This window comes from Pseudopipra pipra, chromosome 5 (assembly GCF_036250125.1).
Source record: "Pseudopipra pipra isolate bDixPip1 chromosome 5, bDixPip1.hap1, whole genome shotgun sequence".
Lineage (NCBI taxonomy): Eukaryota > Metazoa > Chordata > Aves > Passeriformes > Pipridae > Pseudopipra > Pseudopipra pipra.
The window spans coordinates 35,352,735-35,379,111 of record NC_087553.1 but is presented as its reverse complement, the minus strand read 5'-3'; the positions used below and the strand labels follow the sequence as shown (position 1 = coordinate 35,379,111).

Below are 26,377 nucleotides of genomic sequence, written 5' to 3'. Positions count from 1 at the left end.
TCTTAGTCTACAGTTTTTCCTGTTAACCTCTCTTAGCCTGTGTGTTGTGCACAGTTACACCTCTACACATGGATGTCTAATTGAAGAATTGAAAGGCAGTGAGCAGGATTAGGTACTGAGTATTACACAGCTATCAGCCTCTGGAACTCAAGAAAAACTCTGATAGGTGAGTTCATTCAGTTGCTCTTAGGGAGTTAGGAATTTGCTTTTCCTTCAGAAGATGCCACATTTCCGTGCCACAATAAGTAGGTGGGAACAAGTGCACAGTGCTTGTCACAGGCTCCCATGCTCACTCTGACAGAAGTAAGTAGTCGATCCTGGCATACTAATAAAATTTTCAATACTACTTTTGTGACAGAATATTGTGTGCTGTCAATAAGTATTTTCTCATGGTGTTTCAGAGACATTGCTGCTGATCTGTCTATCACATTTCTTGAGTTCCAATTCTTTGCTGCTGTACAGAGTCTGTCTTCAGGTTTCTGCACAGCAAAAATGAAAATCTGAAAATGAGAGCAAAAATAGCCTTTTAAATCTAAACACGTTTCTCTGAATTTGTATTTACTTTTGGTTCAGGTTGTAAGATTTCTTGTCTCAGATTATGAGAAGTTTCTGACACTGTAATAGAGAAAATATTACTGCATATTGATTTCTGTTTCAAACTTTGCTGGTTAGGACAGAATTTGCACTATGAAATGCCCTGCTTTAAAATTTGCAAAGCATTACTATTGATTTTGTTTTTTGCTATAATAAGTACAATAATTAGCCTCATTCCATTTTTATTTTATGGAAAAAAAATGTATTACAGAGAGGTTTTTTTGCAAAAAGGAAATTGTCTTAAATTTATTGAACCTCGATTGCATTGTTCATCAGCTTTCCATATCATACAGTCTTGTCTCCTTAATGTCCTGCATCTGTTGACTGTGTAAAAGTTGTTTACATATGGGGCACCAGTAGATCTGGAGAAACTTTTGATATGTTGTGAGTGTTTTGTCATTACAGGTCTCCAAGTTAGCTGATGTCATGATCAGACATGGTGTGAAGAAAGGAGATCGTGTCGTCATCTACATGCCCATGATTCCACAGACAGTGTACTGCATGCTGGCTTGTGCAAGAATAGGAGCCATCCATAGCCTGATTTTTGGTGGATTTGCATCTAAAGAGCTTTCTGTTCGCATTGATCATGCAAAGGTAATAACAGATTGTATTGGGTCTGGCTGAGCTGGAGTTCATTTCCCCATAGCAACCCTCACAGTGCTGTGCTTTGCATTGGTACCTAAAAGGGGTTGATAACACACTGGTGTTATCACTTGCTACTGCTGAGCAGCGCTGGCACAGCACCAGCTCTATCTCTCAGCATTCCTCCTCCCATCCCCGACTGAGGGCAGGATGCTGGGAGGGAACACAACCAGGCCACCGGACCCAAATTAACCAAAGAGATATTCCATACCATCAACTCAGATATAAGAGCTAAGGGAAGGAGAAGGAAGGGAGAGCATTTGTTGTTTATGTTTGCCTTCTGAGAACCACTTACATGTGCTGAAGCCCTGATGCTCGGGAAGTGGCCGGACATCTCTTGCTAATGGGAAGTAAAGAGTAAACCTTGTTATTTTCCTCTTTGTGTGTGCATGCAAACTTTCCTTTTGCTTTAGTAAACTGCCTTGTCTCAACCTACAAGTCATTTTCCATCTTACTCTCCCTTGTCCGGCTGGGAAGGGGAGTGATGGAGTGGCTTTTGTGGGCACCTGCCGTCTAGCCAAGGTCAGCTCACTACACCTATTTGGAGTGATAAACACCATTGCATTAGTTACTAATATAAGTCAATATAACAAGCTTGTTGCTTTTGTTTTTTTTTTTTCCAGAGAGGGTAACATTTTTCTTTGTGTGGCACGCAGTCTCAATTTGTGTATAATGTGTGATGTTGCAATATGAACACAGTACTACATCTCTGCTGAGGCTAATACTTGTATAACAGACATTGAGATATGAATTTTCACCCCTTTTAAAAAAGCATGAGTTTAACACACTACTGTCTGTATAGAGCGTACTTTCTTCTCCCATTGGTCAATCTTTTTCTACAAAGCATCGCCTTGACACTGGCTTTATGTCCAGCATTTTCATCAAGTGTATGAGAAAAATGCTGCCAACGCTAAGTAATTTCATTGGTTTATTTGATGTTTAGATATGTTAAGTAGTATGTTTTTTCAGCTATGTTGTAGTTTAGAAATGGTATTCCCCAAGTTAGTGTTCCCACCGAAATGTTTCAAATCGCACACTGCTCGCTCACTCCCCTTCCCCCTCTGTCTCCCTCTGCGACAGGATGGAGAGGAGAATTGGAGGCAGGAAAGGTAAAGATCACAGGTTGAGATAAGAATGATTTGCTGGAAACATCAATGAGATAAAAAACCAAACAGTAACAGCAACAATATTAATGACAGAGTGTACAAGGAAGGCAAATGATTCACATGCAAGTTCTCCCCATGCACAACTGGCGCTGCCCGACCACTCCCTCTGCCACCTACCTGGAAGGAACCCATCCCCCTCCCCACCTTGTGTATGGCATGAGGTGGTATAGAATAACCTCAGAGTCCAGGCTGTGCCTCTCTTGGTTACTGCAAAAATTAACCCTGTCATTGCTGGAACCAGGACAAGCTATAATTCTACTTCATTTAATTTCTACATGAATCAGGGAAGCTATGGAACCAGTTGCCTTAAATAAATGACTCTGCGGAGAACATAATTAGCAGAGCTCAATGCTTTAAAGGCTTCTGTGTTCGGCATAAATTGATCTTGTTTATGAGGGGTTATGTAAGTCTGTGTTAGTGAAAATGCAAATAGTACTTTACTAATCTACTTAGTAGCTTATGTATGCGTTAGTTTCAACTGGAATGGTCTGTTCTTATGTTCTGCTCGTGAATAAGACCAAGTCCTTGTCATCTTGATCAGTCACCTGGATCATTCAGACTATCTGTGAATCTATCACTGAATCATGTTGCTTAGACAGGACATTGTGCAGGGTAAAGTCCACAGGTCTTGTGGACTTACTTAGATTTCTGTGTACAGAAGTGCTTTTCAGATGACCGAAGTTTGAATTTTGTAAATATCTGTAAATAAAAAGTTGAATGCATTTCCCCTCCTCTCCTTAGTGCTTTAACAAAGTTAATAAAATGGCTAAAATGGTTGGCTGGAATGGTAAAAAAAAAGGCTAACAACAACTCTAGTTTTCCCTGTCTTTCTTCCCACTTCCCCACTTTTTTAACAAGCTATAAAAAGTAATGTTAACTCACAGAATTAGGGAAAAATAATGTAAAAGAAAAATGATAAACTTTAAAAATGGAGGTTGCTATAATACAAATCATCCAGCATGTTTACTCTTAGAGTATTTTGCAATTATTACCTAATTAATCCCAATGGTTTCTCTCTGGGGAACAGAGGGAGACAGCACAGTAATCATAATCCTTGCTTCACGTATTAAAATGAAAATTGAGAAAGTGTAAATGTTTTACCAGAGGTCACATAGCAACTCTTTTGAAGGGTTAGCTGTAGAATTACTAGCTGCAGGCCATGGATTAAATCCTAATTTACATTGCTTTTTGGTTTCTTTAAAAGGCAGATATAAGTATTATGGATCATTTTTGGTCCATCTGATGCATAATGAAAATGTGAGTAAAGAGGAGAGGCACATCCTCATTCGAAATTTCAAAACATGTCCCAATTTTGCAACATGGTAAAACTTTCATCGTAAGTGAACTGCACGCTACTGACTTTATGTTTAGGATTTGTATATAAGTACCTGTGATAGATGGTATTCTTCTGAACTCAAAAGTTAATTAAAGCAGTCTCAAAATAACCTAACCTTTTTATTAGGCTTTTATGTGAATTGGTTTAGTTGCTGCAATACAGGATCTCATGTTGGTGAGGTTAAGTAGAAAGAGTTAAGAATGTACAATGGAAATCTGGCTGTTATTTGCTTTTGTGGAAAAAAAAGTCAAATTTCACGTTCTCTTAGAAGACCTGAGTGAAAGAAATAACAAGAACTTTCTAGTGACTATGAAAAGGTACATACATGTTACCATTTTACCTTAATTTATCTTGAATTTAAAATAGGGAATGCTGCAAAGTCCTGCAGCTGGTAATTTCTACTCATGTCAGGTATTAACAGTTACAGATATTCTTCACTGAATTTTGATGAAGTGATACAGATCATGAGAACGGAATTTTTTGTCATCTTTTACCTGAATCTGGGAATATATAATTTGCAATATCAAAGCAATAGGTAGGTTCATAGAATCATAGAACAGTTTGGGTTAGAAGGTCATCTAGTCCAACTCCTATGCAGTGAGCAGGGACATCTTCAACCACATCAGGTTGCTCAGAGCTCTGTCAAACCTGACCTTGAATGTTCCTGGGCGTGGGGCATCTACCACATCTCTGGGCAACCTGTGCCAGTGTTTTACCACCATCATTGTAAAAAGTTTCTTCCTTAAATCTTGTATAAATCTAGCCTCTCAGTTTAAAACCATTACCCCTGGTCCCATTGCAACAGGCCCTGCTAGAAAGTTTGTCTCCATCTTTCTTATAAGCCCCCTTTAGGTCCTGAAATGCCACAATGAGGTTACCCCAGAGCCTTCTCTTCTCCAGGCTGAACAACTCCAACTCTGAACTTTCCTCATAGCATAGAGGGGCTCTGCCCTTCTGATCATCTTCATGGCCATCCTCTGGACCTACTCGTACAGATCCATGTCTTTCCTGCACTGAGGACCTCAGAGCTGGATGTAGTACTTCTAATGGGGTCTCACCAGAGCAGAGTGGAGGGCAGAATCACCTTGCTTGACCTAATGGCCACGCTGCCTGTGATGCAGCCCAGCGTAAAATTGGCTTTCTGGGCTGTGAGCACCCATTGCCAGTTCATGTCCAGCTTTTCATCCGCTAGTGTCACCAAGTCCTTCTCAATAGGGCTGCTCTTGATCCCTTCATCCCCCAGGGTGCATTGATTTTGCAGAGGTTGCCCTGACGCAGGTGGAGGACCTTGCACTTGACCTTGTTGAATGTCATTAGGTTGTCATGGACCCACTCCTTGAGCTTGTCCTTGTCCCTCTGGGTGGCATCCCATCCTTCAGGAGTGTCAACCTTTATTGCTTTTACTGAACTATGCCTTGTATGCTATTAGAGACTATAGAAGAATTTGTAGGAGGAGTCTTTACAACAGAATAAAAGTATTGGTCTTGTACCAACAACCTGTACTATTGGGCCTTGCTTTATCTCATTTCTGTTTCATAATGGGTTTTTTCTATAGCTCGCTATCTCTGGCATTTCTTCTCTAGCAGACCCTTGAACTCTCCTGGTTTTCCTTCAAACTAGTTATATTTCTGTCTAATCTTACCATGCAGAACTACATGGAGCCACAGAAGAGGTGGGAAACGGGTGTATAAAAGCAATATGGGAGTAAAAGTGCAGGGGAAATAATGTCAGTACGCAGAGAGGTAAAACAGTAGAAAACAACAGTTAGAACCAGTAGTGAGCCTTTGATTTGCACAGCGATCCATGATGCTTCTTCACTTGGGTAATACATCACCTTAGCCAATTTAGTATTGGTTATTTTTAGATGTCCTTACTGCATACAAAGGAGTTGATGAGCAGAGGTGGCATCATTTACAAATGACTGTACAACTAGTGCTGACAGCAGTCTTTCATCTTAACAATTTAATAGAATTGTGTATCTTACATTTATTACAGTCTTAATTTCAGGGTAGCCTCCAGATGAATTTTCAGTTTAACTGCTTTGTATTGTATCATCTTTTATTAAATCACTGCAGCCCAAAAGAGAAAGATGACAAATGCTGAAATTTTAAAGCTCATCTGAAATCTTTATTTGAATACACACCAATTAGGGAACTTCTCTGAATGGCAGATTTGGACAGGAAGCATTTTATTATTGCATAAGAAAACAATTTAATCTGTGTTTTCTCTGCTGAATTTAATGCAGCTTTAACTGTGGCATTGTGGTTTGTGCCTACTTAATGAGATTTATGCTAATGCATACAATTAGTAAACTAGCTTGATCAAACTGAGGGGCGTAAGATAAATACACTTCTGAAACTCCAGAAGGAAGGAAATTGAAGATTCATTCTTTTCCAATTAAAATGTATTCTAACACATACTTTTTTTGGTGGTACCTTTTCTTTCCCAAAAAACAAGAAATAAAAATACTGATCTTAGGACCTAAGTCAAAGTAGCTTGTATGCGTATTTCTTGACTTAGGAAATCTTACATAAAATATGCAGTTAATTTAATGACAAAGTTGTGAAGTCCTCATCTGGAAATAAAAATTATTCTAAAAAAACCCAGAATTACAGGAATCTGATTTTTACTGGTGTGGCATCATCTGTCCTGCAATCATTATTTGAAAGACTTTAGCTTATTCACTTCCTCAGTTTCTAGTTTCCTGCCATCTCATTTGCCTTCTTTTCCCTCTTTCTCCTGTTTTTCCTCCTATGCCATTTAATTGCAGGCTGGGAAAGAGCCAGCAAAGTGCTATAGCTAGTTTTGAAATATGCAATTGGATGCAATAGAAAGCAGGCTAAACAGGACTGATAATTGTTGACATTGCTGTACTGCTCTTCCTTAATGGAGGAGCTAAGATGGACCTGGGTTTTTCTCTCTGTGTACATTAATATTTGTGCAACTTAGAAGAAGTTAAAACTGTTGATTTCTTACTCAAATTTGTTTGAAGATAGTGAAGAGTATCTGAAGTTATTAGTGTGCTTCCGAACAAAAAGCACATGAATGGACAGCAAGATCACACAAGCTTGATTTCCTTTAGAAAACTGATCTAAACCCCTGTTTCTAATTATGTGAAGGTAAATTTTATACATTGAACATCATTAATCAAATAATTTAACAGAAAACATGTTATGTGGTTACTTATCTAAAATATATTGCAAATGTATATATTAACAATCTAACTTCTTTTTTTTTTTTAGCCCAAATTTATTGTAACAGCTAGTTTTGGAGTAGAACCGAAAAGAAAAGTGGAATACATATCCCTCCTAGAAGGAGCACTGGCAAGGACACAGAGCAAACCTGATAAAGTTCTCATTTACAAGCGACCTAATTTGGTGGGTGTACACTTGTTCTGACTTTATGTTAACTTTCAGGTGTTTATGTAGTGCATGTGCCTTTTCTTTTTTACAGGTAAAATTTTACTGTATCTATTGTAGTTTGTTTTTTAATTTTAAAGGCAAACATTTTATTCGTAAGATTTAAATAGTAAATAGAACTAATGCATCAGAGAGATTACTGTACAGAAAATTGAATAGTACTGTATAGAAACTTTGAATATTCCATTTGGAATGGAATTTGACCAAATTCCATTTATTCTATCTGTTTTTCTTTTAACAATTTTCTTATTTTTCAATGGGCAGGGCCATGTTCCTCTTACTCAAGGTCGTGATCTTGACTGGGAAGAAGAGCTTGCAAAAGCACAGTGTTCTAAATGTGTCTCAGTTCCCTCAGACCATCCACTTTATATTCTGTATACATCTGGAACAACAGGCTTGCCCAAGGTAGAGAACTATCTGAAGTCTACATGTCTGTGACCAATCTATTTGCAGTTCCACTTGAGAAAATATTTAATAAAAAAGGTTTCAAATGTTTGCCAGAGCACAATGCTGTAAATGATAAGCATTGCTAGAAATGGTTTAATCTTATTTATTCACATTTCACTAGTTTAAAGGCAATGTATAGGAATAAATCATGTTTGTTTATTTAAATAGTAGTAATATAAAGCTAAGATGCATTTGCTTCAAGATGTTTGTACAATAGAAACTTTTGAGGACAGCAGAATGTCTTTTATCCAGTACTATCTTCTGTGTTTTAACTGTTTTAGATAAGCGTAGTATAGTGACTTAATGGCAAGATTTGTTAATATATCACCTGTGTGATGGTATGTATTGCTGACTAGTCTTGTTCATTATTTACATATTAGCTAATTTTCCTGTAGATAAGACATGGTGAATGACGTTACAGATTAAATGGGTTTAAGCATATTCTGAAAACTTGTGTTACTGAACAATTCTGAGGACATAATTCCCCCGAAAAAAAAAGTTTAGATTGAGTAAGTGAAAATTAGCATAGAGTATTTGAAAATGTTTGCTTTTGAATGTAAATTAGTTTTAATGACCTATTTTTAAAGGATTGTATTTTAAAAGAGGGCTGTCTGAATGTTTGCTTGGTACTTATAATGCTCTTTTACAGTGTGTGGAAGACAAGCTGAATATAATTTTCTGTTGCTAGTCTTACAACCACAGATTCAGACAGTATCATATATCCCTGGATATGACAGTGCTTAGACTACTACTAGAAAATTATTTAATCATGTTGCCTATAAAGTTCAGAATCTATGAGGATGTAAGGGAAAACAAGTATCAGTTTCGCTGAGAAAATTGTCTTCTGCTTTTACCTTCAAGATGGGCCCTTTAAAGCAATGCATTTATCTTGAATTATTTTATTGTCAAAAAGCCCAAGATAAGATCCTTTGTTACTACAGGAATTTTTCTTGACTGTGAGTTTCAATATAGTATCTCAGAGATAAAAGTTCTCAGAAGTTTACTTCACTCTGTTGGCTCTGCAGAGAAAAATGTAGACATCTTGAGTGAATCACCCTTATAAGAGGGAGATTGTCAACTAGCACTAACTAAGCTACAATAAGTAACTCAGTGAATAAAGTAACTTTTTTATTTGTTTAAGGAACTTAATTTGAATGCTCACGCAAGTAAAATTGCTCACTTATGACCTTCATAGCAAAACTGTTGTTAATCTCAGAGCAGGAGCTAAGTTAGAAGCTGAGTCTAACAAAGGCAATCTGCTGTCTGAAAATGGCGAAATGTTAGTTAACCATTCTCTCCCTTAGCAATCTCCATTTTAATGAGTTAATGTGTCTCTACAGTCCCTCGTTTCTTGGATGAGATCTGAAAGTCCCTCTTTCATTCTATGAAGTACATCAAGAAAATGTACCATGCCTAGCATGGACAGATTGCTTCATTGTAATGTCTGTGCAGAGGATATTTGAATTTTAGTTCATCTGAATTTTAGTTCAGGACACCAGGACATAGTTTACTTAATTCTTTCCTCTAGGAACAGGGTACTAGAAGGTGAAATATATGAAATCTATAGTAACCATACTTATATTGCAAAATATTTCCAAAATTTTCCTATAATTAGTTTTCCAGAGCTGGTTTGGTTTACCAAGGTGCGTAATGCTATTGATACTCTCTCATTCTAATTTTCCCTCTTTTAGGTGAACACTGGGATGTTCTTCATTTTGCATTTTTATGTGCACTTCAGGCTAGATATAAACTTTCAAAAATATACATTTATTTAAGCCAAGTTTCTGACGTCTTTAAAAAAAGTCAGTGCAGAAAGACGGGTATGTTTCAGGGAGTAATTCACTCCAGTTGTCTTAGGGATTGTCCACTTCACAGGTGCCCCTCCTATCCAGTGATGATACAGAGAGACTAGGCAATGAATTTAAAACATGCCTAACATTTAGATGGCACAGTGTGAGGTAAATACTCAATCTCTTATTTTTTGTCAGCATATGTTGACTAAATATTTGTATATCCAGTTTTTATGAGAGAATTCTAGATTTGTTAGTAATCCTCTGAAAACTATTGTCATCTAGGCCTTGGGTTGTGTTTTTGTTTTTTTATTGTATGTTTGTTTGTTTTCCAAAATTACTTCTTTTGTGGAAGTGCTAGTACACACATGTTCTTTTTGGAATAGATCCTTTTCTTTAGGAGTATTGGAATTAGACAACCTTAAGTCTATTGCTGCTAAAACCTCAACATGTAATTGAAGACTCAAATTAAATACTCAAATTTTCTCATTTAGGGTGTTGTCAGACCAACAGGTGGCTATGCAGTTATGCTAAACTGGACAATGTCAGCTGTATACGGACTCACACCTGGTGAGGTAATTCCACTTAAATGTCATGTAAATGTGTTTGAATGCCTCTTAAAACTTCTCACTCTAATTATGTTTTTATTTCATTTTAGGTGTGGTGGGCAGCTTCTGATTTAGGCTGGGTTGTTGGTCATTCCTATATTTGCTATGGACCTCTCCTTCATGGGAATACTACAGTTTTGTATGAGGTATGAACCATTCTAAAAAATCAGCCTTGGAAAAGGCAGCATCTCCTCCAGCTGATGATCCAGGTGATCCCATTTATGCCTGTCTGTTCTTCATGCTATAGATGTTTGAATTGTGTGTATATCTTCAGTGTTCATACTCTCCCGTTTATTACAGTAATTTTTAAGGAAAACTTATTTCACTGTCCTTCAAGCTTGTCTACTTCAGCTGTGTGAAGGGTAATATAGTCAGCGGGGCAAGGAACTCTGAAACAACAGACCTAGAAATGGCAGAAAACGGAGTATACCTGTGTTGTTGATTAGACTACCATGTGTTTTGCATGTCTTGAAATGAAAAACTCTGGAGCTGAGTTGGATCCATTGAGAGCTCCATGGCTGGAACTAGAACTTCGAAGGAGACTTGTCTCTTCTCTTCTCCCTCTACCACTCAAAGCAACCGAAACCAAGACTGAGATGGCATTCAAGTCGTCGTCCTTTTCCTTGTGGGATGAAACTCAGTGGGGTGGAGAGGAGACTAGTCTGAGTGGTCTGTTGCATCCTAACTTTGGTGTTCAAAATAGCAATCATGCTGCCTTACATTGTTATTTTTTCAGGAGTTATTGTTGATTGTCTCTCTGATCATGAGGGAGGAAGATACAGTGTTGCTTGAACCATCTTCTTTATTCTTCAGGGAGTGTCCAGTATCCATCAGTGATAGTGAAAGACATTTTATGTAAAAGCACTGACATTGTTAGCTCTTAAGCGTGCTGAAACTTGGTTGTTTGCATCCACTTGACATTAGGATTTCTGGGTATATCCCAGCTTCTCCGACAACACTGTGGAGCATGATGCCCACCTAGTAATTGCTTTGTCTTTTTCAGTGGTCCCAGAGGCAGAAGTTGTTTCAGATATGCCATCATGGTATGCTGATCACCTTTGTTGGTTTGTAGTGATAGCTAGAAACATGTGAATCATTAAGGGAAATACAATGATAACTCAGATGATACAAGAACTGCAGAAGTATAGTGAATGTACTGGATACTGAGGGCATGAAATAAGCTTTGATGACAATGTAAATGTAGCAATTATTAGAGCACCATCTGTACCCAGTCCTTCTGGACCAGGGGAGCCAGCATGACACGGCAGAAACATGCTGTTTTATCATATGTGCAGAAGTTCTGCTTAAGAAAATATTTATTACAAGCAAACTTTCTCCATTTTCCTGTTATTACACTGTAGAAGTGAAGATAACCATACTAGAACAAAAATGGATTGTTAGTGTTTACAGAAACAAGCATTGTCTAAACAATCCTTCAATCTTTGCACAACCAGTTAAATCGGTATTGGTTGAGTTGTGCTTCACTGTAATGAACTTACGCACTTCTGTTGGCGGGCAGCTGGTGCTGGGGTCGTTCCTGAATTTTGAGTAAATATGTTTCTGAATCCTGGATACTGAAAAGGCATGGACACTTAAAGTGTGAAATTCGGAAAAGAAAGAAATTGAGCTCTTTTCTAGGCTGTTTTTATAAATTGCACAATTTACCTTACGTTGGATACTTTTTCAAACCCCATCTCCATTTTTATTTCTTCTCCATATGCTGCATAGCAATTTTGAGAGCTTCAATGGCTTCAGAATCTCTACAAATAAATAAACAAAGAGCTCCAGTTATAAATGACTGTCACTAGAAAAATAGAAACAAAATAATAAAAAATATAGAAAGAAATATTTTTTTATTATTTTTTAAGTTTAATTCTGTTACAAAAGAATTCCATTTTCTAGTTTGTCCGGAAAAACCCCAGTGATGTTCCAGTAAATTCCTATAGTTTTAAGGCTGGGGACCACTGTGGTTGAATTCCTTCATCTTCTGAATAAGAAAGAGCAGAAACTTCATCCAGTATCAGAAATGCCCATTTATGGACTCAAATATTGTATTAGCTTGCATATTAAATTACTATAGTCTAATTAATGTTTAAGGACCTAATAGATGTTAATTAGATTCTTCATTCTAAGGGGATTAACTCAGCAGCACCACACTAGTTAAGTAGAAGAGGAAAGCCGTGTGTGACAAATGGCAGGTATTTGGAGATAATAAAAAGACTATGATAGTTTATAGTGCCTGTTTTTGACCACTGATGATGCGCTAGGCCAGATTAAAACTGTTGTGTGAATTGTCAGAAGAGAATCTCTGCAATAAAGAGGTTTTCATTCTAACAGGTGTAGGGAGTAAAGTGATGAGTCCTTCAGTGTTTTCTGTTACATAGTTGTCTTACAGTGAAGTTTTATCTCTGTGTGAATGAATGGGGATCAACATGATTATTGTCATTATAAAGGCAACTCCGAATTTACACTTGGTTTTGTAAACTAATAAGAGTAAAAATCCTATTTCTTTAATAGTGATGGTTAAAGAAAAATCAGAGTTAATATTTGGTTGACCTACATGTCTGCTTTGTGATTTTTTTGCTCTTGGTGAGAACATTATTAAACAGAAGTATTACATTTCCCATTTTTCTTTCTCTGAGATGCCACCAATTGAGGCTTCAGACATTGTTCATGACATCAGCGTTATCTTTTTGAGGATTAAAAATGGAAAGAAAAGAAATGTGTCTGTACACACAGGAATAAAAATAATGTTTACAAAGAGAATAGTATATAATTTTTCTTTTGCTCAGAAGACTGTCTTAACAGTGAATATTCATAAATTTGTAGTCAGATTTCCTAAATGATTACCTAATGATGGATTTCAGGTTAGGGATTATCAGTATGCTGTTTAGCTGTGGGGAAAGAACACCTCCTCCCCTTCGCCTGCAGACAACCACTGTTGAATGTAAACTGTGCTGACTTCATATTCTCACGATTTAATATGTTTTGTTTATTTTTAAATTACTTAGGTGACAACTTTTTTAATAATTGCTTTGGAAACCACATGCTTTCAGTTTTTACTTGCTCTTACACCATTGTCAGGAATGTGAAAACAGTGATGAAATCTTTTGAATACAGCAAGTATATTTTTGGGTTTGGTTTGTTTGGTTTTTTTTAAATAATCTATCCTGGGTTGTCTTTCTCCAAGACATGACAAACTTCAGCTATATATAAGATACCTGAAGACTCACAGCCCACTCTGGGTTACTCTTGCTAATAGGATTTCAACCTGCAAGCAACAGGGCAGCATGAAGAGAAAATCTAGCTACTCCTTGTGGTACTGTGATGTCAGAAAAAAGGCAGCATTGTAGTTCCAGTGTTTGGGGCTTTGAACTGGAGTTAGAGTAAGGAAGAGGATACCCACACTTGTCAAGGAACTATGCATTAAGGACTTCATTTGACTGGTCTAGGAGAGAGAAGGAGCTATTGTCCCACACAAAGCTGTAGCAAGACATTGCTGTGCACCTGGAGTCTTCCTCTCAATGCTCACTGAGGTCCTGCTGTTGCAACAAATCTGCAGGGTGCTTAACAACAGCAGCAGGTTTAAAATTACTCTCCTTTGGCACAATTCTTGGAGACATGCAGCCTTTCTTGCTGTTTTTCTAAGCCAGTATCATCAGCTTACAAAGCAAGCGCTGTCTCTGAAGTCTGGCAGTTTTGTGACCTTTTCTGCCATCACTCATACTCATTGTATTTTTGGAGAGAATTCAGTAGGATATGTCATTTCAAGTCCTTGGTGGAGGTTTGGCAGTAGGGTCACCAGCAGAAAGAGGAATGCCTCTATGAATGTATTCTTTTGAATGCTGGTATGTCAGGATTTTGTGTGGGCTTTGGCATCAGCAGGTTTTACTGGCAATGAGTTCCATATGTAACATTTCCTATGCAGAGAAAATTTCCTTATAATTTTGAATTTAGCTTTAATTGAAGAACCCTTTGTTGTTAGGGGTCAGATGTGCTATTTCCAATGTATTGTTGGATATTTTATTATAGCTCTTCTTGTATGTCTTTTTCCTCAAGTAATCCATTCCGGTGCTTCTCACTTTCTCCATTACGAGAACTTTTCTATCCTCTTGATCATTCTTGCTGCCTATGAATCTTCTTTCATAATCATGTATGAAATCATAATCATCTGCACATTCTGCCTCAGGATGTCTGCTCAGCTGTTTGACATCTCATGAATTACATGCTAAATCTAGGTACTTCCAGAAAGATGTTCCTATCTGTTTGTCTATCTCAGAGTCTCTTGGTAGGTTATTAAAAGAAAGTCTTTTCTACATGAATCTTACTTGCTGATACAAGAAGTGTGTGTTGCTACTTTTCTTTTTTAAATTAGGTGAGACAGATCACTCTCTTCCTGACTGCCCTATTCCTGTTCCTCATGCTTTCAGTTCCTGCCAACCACAGATATTATTGCCAAACTTTTAAAATCAATTTTCATCTCCAGTGTTGATGCAGATACTGAATAGCAATAGGTCTTGAACTGATCCCTGCAGAAATCCAGTGAAAGCATCCAATTTGCACATAGTCCCCAAATTGACTCAGCAGTATGTCAGCATATTGTGAATTCAAGTACCCTGTTTATATTGCTAACTTCAAAAAAAAATCAAAATTGTGTGCGGTAATAAGCATCTTGTGGCATCTTGCAGTACTTCTTAAGATTTTTGTATAATAAATGAGAACTCTCTCTGACAATTTTATTTGTAGTTTTTTGGGGCTCTGAAATTTTTTACACTGTCCCAGATTTAGTTTACTTATGTCAGTTTTTGTTTATGCATTTGCTAAACTGTGAACAGCTGCTGAGGCACCAGAGAACTTTTTCTGCGGAATTAGTAAGAATATTTTACAGCTGGACCAGATTTTTTTCCCCTAAATGAATATCTTAAGTGTTGAATTAGTCTTTAGGTATTATTTCCTATCAATTGTTAGGTGAATTTTCTGTTCCTCCTACTGTTTATGTTTTATTTGGTTTTCTTCTAGATCCAAGACTGGTAACTCCAAACCTAAGCTACTGTAGCTTCATCATGGCTGGGCTTCGCGAATGAAGATTTGGGAAGGGCTTTACTCACGTTTATTACAAGCACGTTGGTGGCTAAAAAGGCCAATACGAGATAGGCACGTCCAGTTGCAAAAGGCACAGCAGAAAGACTCCTTAGGAGGTATATTCTGCAAGGCACGATTCTTTCTGCTTTGTCTTTTCTTCTCGAGAGTGATCCTGCGTGCTTTCTCAAAAGGATCAGCTGCGTTATAGATGATGTGTCTCCAGGCCTCCCGATTGGAGACCAGAGTAGACCAGTGATGCAGATCAATATGGCCAAGGCTGAGATGTTGTTTCAGGGAGTCCTTGTATCTTCTCTTTGGGGCTCCTCTCATGTGGCAGCCAGTGGCAAGTTCACCATAAAGCAAGATCTTAGGGAGGTGGTGGTCCTTCATCCTTGAGATGTGTCCTGTCCAGTGCAGCTGTGTTCTCAGCAACATGGCCTCAATACTTGTGATTGCTGCTTGTTCTAGAACAGATGTGCTAATTACCAGACATTCATTATCTGTTCTTATAACTCAGATATTTAAAAAAAAAAAAAAGGTGAAAAAACAATACTAAAAGAATGGATTTGCTTTGAATTGTACTGTAGGACTCAGGATCCTTCAAGGTTTCAGTTCCTAGAGGAGGCATTTTCAACTGCCTGTCAAATTCACATCAATGGGTCTATCCTCAGCACCCTCCTGCCATGTCTGAAGAGGCAGGAGCAGTGCTGAACACTGTCCAACCTACCATTGCAGCTGAGCAACTAGAAGGAATGTGGGAGAGGCAGGACTGGGAGACAGTGAGAGGATTAGGAAATACAATACCAGGATTCGTCTTCCATTTCCTCTCATAAGATAATTGGTCACGTCTAACTGGGACAGACCCCTTGTCAAGACTGGCTGCCAGACTGAACATTCAGACCAAATCCATAATTTCATAAGGTCTGATGAAAACAACCTTCACAATGTTGCAATGAAGTAGGGCAATGGTAGAGTGAATAAGGCATCTTGCTAATGACCCAGAGGTAAACCAGAGCCTTACTTGTACTCTTGCTGAGAGCTGTTCTGTTTCATTCAGCTATGTATTTGATCATTCAGGCTAAGAAATCAGCACGATACAAGGCATCTAAAATTTCAGTTGCTTCAGCTGGAATATTTAAAGTAGCAAAGCAAAGAAGTCTACAGAATTATTTAATTGTAAGCCAAATTATTCAGCACATACCAGACAATACCAGGAGCATTAATGACTTATTAGGGGAAGAACACCATGCAGATTTCACACAGCTTCAGTTTTCTGTAACATAGGCAGACCCTCTGGGTTGGTCAGACAACCCACAGATTGTGGGGAATGTAATCATGAGTCTCAGTCTGGACAAGCATTAATCCCTTTTTTTTCTTCTGTAAGGATCTGCCCCTGATTCCATATATTGGTGACAGAACAAGAGGGCATAGCTTTAAATGAAAGAGGATAGGTTTAGATTAGATATTAGGAAGAAATAATTTACTGTGAGGGTGGTGAAGCGCCAGCACAGATTGCCAAAGAAGTTGTGGGTGCCCCATCCCTGGAAGCGTTCAAGGACAGGCTGGATGGGTCTTTGAGCAACTTGGTGTAGTGGAAGGTGTCCCTGCCCACGGCAAGGGGGTTGGAACTGGGTGATCTTTAAGGGCCCTTTCAACCAAAATCATTCTATGATTCTACAATTCTGTTTCAGATTATTGCATTTAATAACTTTAGAGCTTATTTCTTATATTCTAGAATTTCAGCAAGACCAAAGGAAAAGAGAAAGCTATTTCTATAGCAGCATAGGAAGCCTGTACCACAGGCAAGCAGCCAGACAGGTCACATCTCAACACTGTCTGAGAACAGTGCCAGTGGTATTGCTGTAGCTTACCTATGACATAAATATCAACCTGTCAGAGTCCTGCATGCCTATCCATGCACTACTGAAGGTTTAGCTGCTTGTGTGGAAGATGCTCTTTGGCTCAGGCTTGCTGGAAGTGTGAGGCATAGGCATGTCTGTGACGTAGCTTGGAGAGGGATCAGGTGTGAAGTGAGACCTGGGAGGGAGTGGGTGTGCTCGGGGTCAGACACAGCCCTTTTATGGGCTCTGGATATTTCCATTTGTTTAGACTAACCAATTTCAGATTACTCCACAACTAGGTTTTTTGATGTCCAAGATGATTGATACTACTGCAATTACATAATTAGTTAGTGAGAAGTTTGTGGAAATTTGGAATTTTTCAGAGTCTGAGACCATTTGTTTTAGTTATTACTGTTTAGTTATTACTGATTAAGGCTTGAACTACTAAGCAGGTGGCTACAGATCTGCAGGTATAGTGAACATTACAGGGAGAGGATGTCAACTTGAATGAATAGGTTCATGTACAAATACTGACAAACAAACAAAAGTTGTGATGAAGAAGTTTGCTAGGGTGATGCCTCAAGATAGTCTTGGAAAAGATTTTTCTTTGGGAACTATGTGTTATCTGGCAGCATAAAGGTCATAACTCACTTTTTCAGCAAGCAAATGGCATTATGTTGCATTTCTGTTTGGTAATTTATTTGCCAAATTATTTGCCAAATTATTTGCCAAATTATTTGCCAAATTATTTGCCAATTATTTGCCAATTATTTGCAAAAATTGGCATTGGTTATACTACTCTCTGCTACTTGGGCTGAGAACTGGGGTTTTTTGTTTATTTTTTTCTCTATTCTCTCCATTTGTTTATTTTCTCACTGCTTACTCCATCCTTTAAAAAACCACAAACCACCAACTTTTCAATTGTGCATTCTATTTTGTCTTGGTTTTTTAAATCTTTTGTGGTGAGCATCTTTCAGAGCACACCTCTCACCAGTAGCAGTATCTCACCATAAAGCTGCAAAACCTAGGTATCTAACTTAGGCCATCCTATGTTCTTTGAATCTTATTAATGGTTCATTGGGGTTCTTGCCAGGCACTGGCATGCAGAGCAAGCCTGGGGAAGACAGCAGTGGGGAGTGCAGATGGAAGAGAGGGAAAAGAATGAATTCCTGTGAGCCTGCATCACAGTTAGCATGCTGCCTATTGGAATGGGGCAACTAACTTGATTAGTGTGTGTTTTCATAAAGACATTTACTGTGCTACGTCATCACTGAATTTTGTAAATTCTTTGAAGATATTCAAATGCCTCTCTTCCTTTTGCATCTTGGTAAAATAAAAAATATTAATTAGAGTTTTATATGCTGTTTTTTTCCACTGGACCAATTAATCTATCTATTCCAAATTTGCATTTCCACAAGGATGGTGAAGGCATGAATTTGTCTTGTCACTGGTGAACTGCTGAAAGGATGATGACATTTCAGTAGTGAAACTTTCTCTGTGTTTGTGGCTTCTTAGATAAAACATTGACAAAACTGTGTTTGCAGTATGAAAAGTGTATGTCTCTGTGCTGGTTTAAAGGTAAACCAGCAGGAGAGATGAACCCAAGTCAAAAGAGATTATAAGTCAGAATAACAATTTAATAAAAACAATACAATAAATACAATTACATAGACAGACAATTGGTTTTAACCCACAAAACCCAGATGTATAACCCAGCACCTTGGGGCATGAACAGAGTGGTGTTCGTTGGGCTGCCCTCCCCGTGCTGAGCCCCACGTGGTCTCTCCGAGTCCAAAAGTAAAAGGAGAGGTAAACCCTGTTGGTGAGAGTGCTGTTGCAGTCTGGTCGAGGGTGGTGATCACAGTCCAGTCCAAGTTCCGGTCCTTCTCTGTATCCCACGAAAAGTAGCAGAAGTCCCAAGATCCCAAGATTACATATCCTCAGGTTCAGGCAGGAATGCCCAGTACCTCCCTCAGGGCGGGGAGTTCCACAATGGGTATGAGGACAGGAGCATCCTCCTATCTCACAGGCCTCTTAACACGCAGCTTATAGCCTGAGGTGTCAGGCGTGCTCTGGGCAGATGGTGTAAATGGTCTGTTGATAACAGTTTCTGGGAAATGGCATGGAAGGGTATAGAATACACAGTTTTGGGTTACACCCACACAGTGATGAGCTGGTCTCAGCTGTTCTAACTAGAACAGTCTCTCTTGACTTGCATGTTCTGTCAAAGTCCATCTTCTAAGTGCGACCTTTCTAGTGAAAAGGTTATGGTGATACCTGTAGAGCTAAAACTCATTCTACATTAACATCATCTTTTAATAATTTCAGAGTATGTATGGAGCAGTTCATGCACTGCACTAACTACATACAGTAAGATTGTGACTATATAATTCTGTGCTGACTGCTTTTCGTATTTTCAGCACCACAGAAAAGTGTTCTTGATTATTTTTTTATTAGGATTACTTACCATGGAACAATTTTCATAAATTATTACTTCATTTTACAGTTCTCTTGACTATGCCCTTTAGCTCAAGACAATATTTAGTTAAAAAAAAAAACAGATAACCCCAAACCAGGCCACAGTTTAGTAGCACACTAAAACAGAAAAGGGCTCTTCAGCATCTCTCCAGGCTTCACGTGGGTTAGCAGCACAAAGGTTCCAAGAAGCCAGTTGTAAGCAGCTAAATGGGAATTTTTCCAAATTTGAGAGAAATTTCTAGTTAAAAAAAAGCTGCCTGTGCATGGGAATATAGCTGCAGTACCAATGTGTCCAGAGACTCCTTGTTCAAAGGGTGGGTGTTTTCCAGACTGCTTCTCAGTCAGGATATATGTAGATGGCTCCCTCTGCTGCCAGTGCAATAACAGTTCTTTGTGTCTGTCTTTTAATTTGCAGGTCCATTTGTCCTAATTTTCTAAGCAACTGGTATATGCTGTGTTGTGTTCATGTAAGAGATTGTGCCCAAACCTTGTGAATTTAATTCTACAAGTGAATACACTCACACTGTTATTATTTTTAACAAAGCCTTCTTCAAAGTCTTACTTGATATTACTTCTGTTGCTGTGCTGCCACTACTGTTACGTGTTCAAGCCTTGAACTGTCAAGGAATTATGATGTATTTTTATTCTGTGACATTTTAAATTATTCTCTCCATAGGGGAAGCCTGTGGGAACGCCAGATGCTGGTGCCTATTTCCGTGTGCTAGCAGAGCATGAAGTAGCTGCCTTCTTTACTTCACCAACTGCAATTAGAGCAATCCGTCAGCAGGACCCTGAGGCAACCTTGGGAAAGCAGTACTCTCTGAAAAGGTGAACTAAGGATACACTGGAAGCAGTTTCTTCCAGAAATAAGTTGAATGAACTAAGAATAATGGAGTATCTGCCCACCTCTGTAGAGCAGCATTTTAATATATTCTTGAACATTTAGGTGTACATTTATTTGCTTATAAATTTATATTGGTAGTCAGAGGAGATGAAAGCTGTTAAAATATCTATGACTCTAACATAAAGAGCTTTTACTGAGTTAGGATTTCTCATCCATCCTAAATTTTACTCCACTGTGTTTATACCCTGTAATACAGTATTGGATTATGTGATCCGGTACTGTTTTCCCACATAACTTCTCATTTTGTTGAGTGCACAGGATCTTTAGTATTTGTTTAATCAGAAGCTAGTCAATATTTTGGTTGTCCTCCCCATAACTTTGTTATTTTTTATGATTATGTGCTCCAAAGACTGAGCTATTTGCTGTCTTGTACTGGTTTTAAGGTGTTTATCAGTATACTATCAGCATGCTTCAAAATCATGACTGAATTTGTCCTCACAAATCCCCTGTGAGATGAGAGAGTGGTATTATCTGTATTTTGCACATGGGAAGCTGAGACACAGAGAGATTAAGGTCAAAGTCTTCTGTTAGTTTTGAATATCCAGTCTGAGCCACTGAACCTACTCATGTTTCAGAGTTCTTAGCATCATATGGTTAAAATGTCTTATTAGCATTATGTTAATAAAATGCTTGTCACAGTGACTTGGATCTGGGTGTGTTTAGTACTTCTACAGACCAAGTTTCTGTATCTTATGGTAAACATTCTAAAAATGGAAAATATGTGGATTTGGGCCATATCTAATCTTGAAGTTCAATAAATTGCTCAGCATCAAATAGACTGTGTCAGACTGTATAGGCAGTATTTAGTCACAAGAACATCTATTATTGCCTCTGTCCAAAGAGAAGGGGAAGATGCAAAGCCATGTAGTTTCATTAGACCTCCACATTCTTAATTGCTCAGGAAAGTTTATGATTAGTATTGCCTAAAAGACTGCGGAGAAAAAGACTCAGGCCAATTTAGTGTATAAGATAAGATAAAGAGAGCAGGTCCTTTAATGAGTCCGTAGGTGTAGAGGAATACATACCACGTGAGTGTGCTCAGACAGTGATTCTGTGATTTTATAATAAGGTCCATCCAATCCCAGGTCTGTCCACCCCTGGTTCTGCCCCGTTCTGCCCCCTGACACGCCCCTTCGGGAATTGGGTCTGGGGGCATTTGGGACCCCTTCTTCCTCATCTTCATCTTTTTCACAGCACGTACAGTCCTTGGAGTTCCTCCAGAGTTCTGGGCTTGAAGGTCGCTGTGTCTGTGTGATATCTTCTGGTCTAGGCCTTAAGGTGTTTTTCTACAATTCTGCCTTGAAAAGAAGACTAAACATGCTAACGGAATTTTAGAGGGATTGATGTGAAATGGGGTAGTAGGGTTGGGTACGTGTAAACATTATGCTGCACGGTAAGGAATATAATACAGCTACATTAAAATCTACATTCACTACACATCTACTTCTAAAATCTATAAAAGTTAAAAATCCAAAAAAATCTCTGAGACATCATTAGTAAGCTGATTTTATTCCTGAAGTATTCATTACAAGTTCATCTTACTTTCTTACGTCTGTTTTGAGTGCTATCATCAATCCTTACCCCTCCTTGAAATATGAAACAAGTTGATTTGAGACACTACTGCACTATTCTTCTATGATGTTTATTAACAAGAAAGTGATTCAAATGCTAGAACATTTAATTGCTGTTCTTTGGCATTTTTTAGGCAATTAATTAAATAACTTTGTCTTTAGAGTATTCATTTAATGGGAAATCTGCTAGCCTGCTTTGTAAGTCGTTGTGTTTTCTGACCAAATGAGAATTCCAGATAAGTCTCCTTGCCGAAATCAGTTGCCACAGATATAAAGAGGTATTTTATCATTCCTATTCAATGCATATGAAATGAGCTTCTCCATTTGTCTGCAAATTTAGTTGTCTCATAATTCACTCATCTTTGGACCATGTTGTTCAGTGGGACGTGGCATCTCTTTATGAAACCTTCTAACGCAACATTTAATATCTAGTAGGTGCAGTTGTTAAGAAAGTCCAGCAGATGATTAAAATTTCCATTCTAGGAAAATACTAGTGTTTGGGTGTTACTTGGATGGACTTCTCTATTCAAAGTCAAGGGAATTCTGTCTAAATCACTTTGAAATCAGTCTTACTTTTAGTTCATTTACTTGATCTATAATGCTTTCTTCTTTCTGGTGAAGAATCTTAGAAATGAGGTATCTTTCTGCTACCTGGGCTAAAGTGAATCCTTACTTTAGAGCCTCCACATCCAAGAATGCAGTCCAGAAAGAGATTTCCACCATGGTACATTTCATTCCTGAGAAATTGTGTTAAAAAAAATAATAAAGGTCAGTATCACTTTAAAAAAAAAAAAAAAGTGTTAAAAAAGAGAGTTTGTTACTGTTAAGGAAAAGAATTGGTAGGCAATGCCAGCTTCCAGTATACGAGGGAGTACTTGATTTACAGGAGTAAATTGAGTTATAAACAGACTTGTGTTCTTTTGAAATGACATAAGTTAAAAAAATTTCTGTTAAGAACTGATGTTTCTGGCATCACTGGCCTCTGCACAAAACTATAGGTAAGGTTTCTAAAGGTTCTAGTGTGTATGCTTTAAATTCCTTGTGGTTATTGCAATCAAATCTTGAAATTTTTTTGCTTTTGACACAAAATGTGTCTTAAACACGGCTCATGCTTAGCAGTAAAAGAGATGTTTAATTTATAATAGTGTAGGACAAAGGCCCTGTTCAACCACATATTTGTAGGGGATCTAAAGACACAGCTTTTGATAACATCCAGTGCTGCTGAGCAGGCTACTTCCTGTTGTGTTTGAAAAACAAGTAACATCCAAATTCCATGAGCCTCATCTACCTGAGCATGTTCTGTTCAGCTCTTTGAATCCATTCTCGTCTTTTGGGGTAGCTTCATAACACCAAGCCATTAACTCTTCCCATATTTAGAATCACACTTTGTCCTGTAATTGATGTAGTAGTTATGAGCTGGTTCACTCTGATTTCCAAGTGATTGGCAACTGATGGTTTTGCATGGAATGGGGGCAACAAATCAGCTGATTAGATTAACGTAGCAGTTACAATTTGCCATTTGTGTCCCATAGTCTACTTTGCTTTCTTTACTTTTCATCTGTTGAGAAATGGTCTGCCATTTTATATCATGAGAATTTAGAGATTCTAGCTTGTTCATCTGATACTAGATATTAATGCACTTGCTTTTGAAAGAAATATGAGACTGCATGAAAACTGTGCAGAAATAATGAATATAAAGTAGATAAGAAATTCCCGTTATCTGTCTCATAACACACAAACAAGAGGATGTGAAATTAAAGTAGAAAATTCAAAACTGTAAGAAGGAAATGTTTTGTCATAGAATTGGTGTTTCACACATGCTGCTAGAGGATGTGTGATTAAGGCACAGAATTTGGGACAATTGAAGTGCATTATGCAGTTCTGCCTGCTGCCCCCTACTCTGTGCTGCTGTAGGTCATGTGTGGCTGTTCCTGTTGGAGTCCTGAGCTGTGCTCATGAAGAGCCTTTGTGGGGCTCTCCCTCACCCACACTGTGAGAAGGAGCTAAGCTGCAGTTGTGTTCTGTGTCCCTCTTGATTCTGTCACCCAGACCTCCAGTGCTTGGATACTCGTGGCCAAGGTAAAATCTGTTCAGGGAGGGAAATAAACAAACCCATCAATCGAGAAAAATCAGAAGGATCTAAAAATACTGGTTTTATATTTTACATGCTTAAATATATATATATGTCTGTAGACTCCAGGTGCATTAAAATTTAGTAAGAGTTCTTTATTTCCAATCTATGTTAAGAAGTGCAAATGAACCTTCATTGTTGTCTTTTTAGGAAAAAAAATCTTGTTTTATATGATGCAGATAGAGGTTTTTTTTGCCAGAAAACATACCTTAACCTAGTATGTGCAATCCAGAATTAGAAAAACCCAAAACTTCCATGATCTTTTGATTTGAAAAAGTGAAGCTCAGATTATTACTCATGTGAATATTCCTGCTTTTGGGAAATGGTTTGGAGATGTGGTTTCTTTTGTGCTTAGACTGACCCCAAAATGTACATGCTGTGTTGAACAATTTAGATTGCACCAGGATCGTTAGGGACATTGATCTGTCCTCTGCTGCACTCTTGGACAGGACCTAAAAGCCTGAGTGTGCTGAATTTCATGTTAGAAATGTAGATTTTCAGAACAGCTGAGGACATATTTATTTAACAGAGAGGTTTAAAGACCTTTCTTCTCAATTAACTGCATTGCAGTGGTAGATGATTCCAGTAAGAGGTGCACTGACGTGCTTTGAAGGTTTAAGTGGACTATTAAAAAATTGTTCAGTGGGACATTTTATAACCATTGCCATTCCTTGTTTTGCTGTACTGTTTGATAGAGAAAATAATTCCATAGTTCTTGTGCTTTGTTAGGCTTGTGGCACTTTGCTCTGATACTCTTTTTGATGGTTTTGTGCTGTAAATTTGCCAAAGAGCTAATTTTTCTTCTTTTCACAACACAGAGTTGATCTTGACCTTCATATTGTTAAATGTGATTATTAGAGCTGGTAGTTCAGAAGAGAGGTATTCTGCTTTTGGCTCAGGGGATAAGAAGGTATCTTAACTTTTTCATCAAGTCTTTTAAGTTTTTGCTGTTTTAATAGCCCTGTTTTAAAACAAGGACACTTAACAGAATTTTTCATTGCTTTATGAAGTTAATGCATTCATTAATTTAATTTTTAAATCATAGCTGGAATGTTGTTTTTAACATGTCTAAGGATGGAATTTTCCATATAAAGTAAATCGAGCAGAATTTACATACACTGCTTGATGGAAGTACCCTCCATATGAACATGAGTCTTAAAAAAGTCTCATAAAATACATATTTATGGTTATTACTTAAACAATGTTTTGGGTTTTTTCTACCATAAACTTTTATTTGTGTTAGAATTCTAGTTAGCTATTGACTATAATAGCTATTGACCATCAGCAATGGCTTGTGCTTTACAATTAAAAGCATTCAGGTGCAAGATATTGATTAGGGTCACACTCATTACAATCAGTATCTTCCAGTGTGCTCGGAAAGCAGTTTACCAAAATGATGTTGAGTATTTATGAGTACCGAAAAATTTGCTTATTTGATGTGATAGCTGCTTATGCATTTGACATCCTACCTTCAATTCCAAATAAGAAGCCACTCCAAGCCCTCTTGGAGTGTCAGAAAGGAGGGTTGGCCAAAATCTTGGTCTGAAATTAAGTTGAATGATTTCATCTACATGTTCAAGTTCAATATGGTAATATTTTTCAGAATCTTCTGACTTTCCTAAGTTTGTAACTGGATGTGCAGTAAGTTGACTTATCTATATTGAAGTTATTATTATGGTTATTATGGCTGAAGTTATTAATATGGCTGCGATTGTTTCTGCAACAGGTAAGAGCGTTCTCAGGTTTTTATATATAGATGGTGTAGGGGTCCCTATGTTGGTGATTAGTTCTAATCTTTTGCTTGTGGAAGTTTTTTTCCTCTAATTATGGATCTGTAAATGGATCTGAAAGACAATAAAGTCGTCAAATTTTTCATGTCTAGGCCAAGCGTCACTATCACAGTTTTAGGGCACATGGCTTGTTACACTTACGATGTTTCATCACAGGTTTTATTTACACTTTTTCCAGATGTTGCTTTAGTCTGTACATTCTCCTGCCTTGCATCTACACAGTGAGTAGGTTGCTAGTCCTTACCCTGTGAAGGGCTGCATTTCATGCTATCAGCATATGTCTGTCCTCTGTTGGAGAATGGAGTGTGAATATTTAAAGTATGCTCTTTGGTTTGGGCAGCCTTGTTATGGAATGTCTGTGGTCTCTATAGGGAAATCTGTAATTTCCCTCTTGGAGGTACTCCCAGTTCTATGGTCAGACAGGCTGAGCTGTGCATTTCTCTTTCTCATTTCTGACACCTTTGGGTTACGTGCTCTGATTTTTCTCATAATTTCCTACTCTGCTTTCTGGATTTCATTTCCATGGAAAGATGAATCTCATTGTTTTCTCTCTAAATTACACGAATCTGAAGGGAAAT

General features: G+C 37.9%; 1 protein-coding gene across 6 annotated transcripts in view; it reads left to right on the top strand.

Moving 5' to 3' along the window:
* Nucleotides 1–26,377, top strand: part of ACSS3 (acyl-CoA synthetase short chain family member 3) — a 75,831-nt gene that overhangs the window by 13,856 nt on the left and 35,598 nt on the right. For 4 of the 6 annotated variants that reach the window (XM_064655566.1, XM_064655568.1, XM_064655570.1 and 1 more), the window contains exons 3-8: nucleotides 1,000–1,188; nucleotides 6,981–7,115; nucleotides 7,422–7,562; nucleotides 9,889–9,969; nucleotides 10,053–10,148; nucleotides 20,080–20,231. In XM_064655566.1, coding sequence (XP_064511636.1) covers nucleotides 1,000–1,188; nucleotides 6,981–7,115; nucleotides 7,422–7,562; nucleotides 9,889–9,969; nucleotides 10,053–10,148; nucleotides 20,080–20,231 — 794 coding nt within the window. Of the gene's footprint in view, nucleotides 1–142; nucleotides 167–999; nucleotides 1,189–6,980; nucleotides 7,116–7,421; nucleotides 7,563–9,888; nucleotides 9,970–10,052; nucleotides 10,149–20,079; nucleotides 20,232–26,377 lie in introns of those variants that run through there. The other 2 variants (XM_064655571.1, XM_064655567.1) reach the window with 2 other exon arrangements.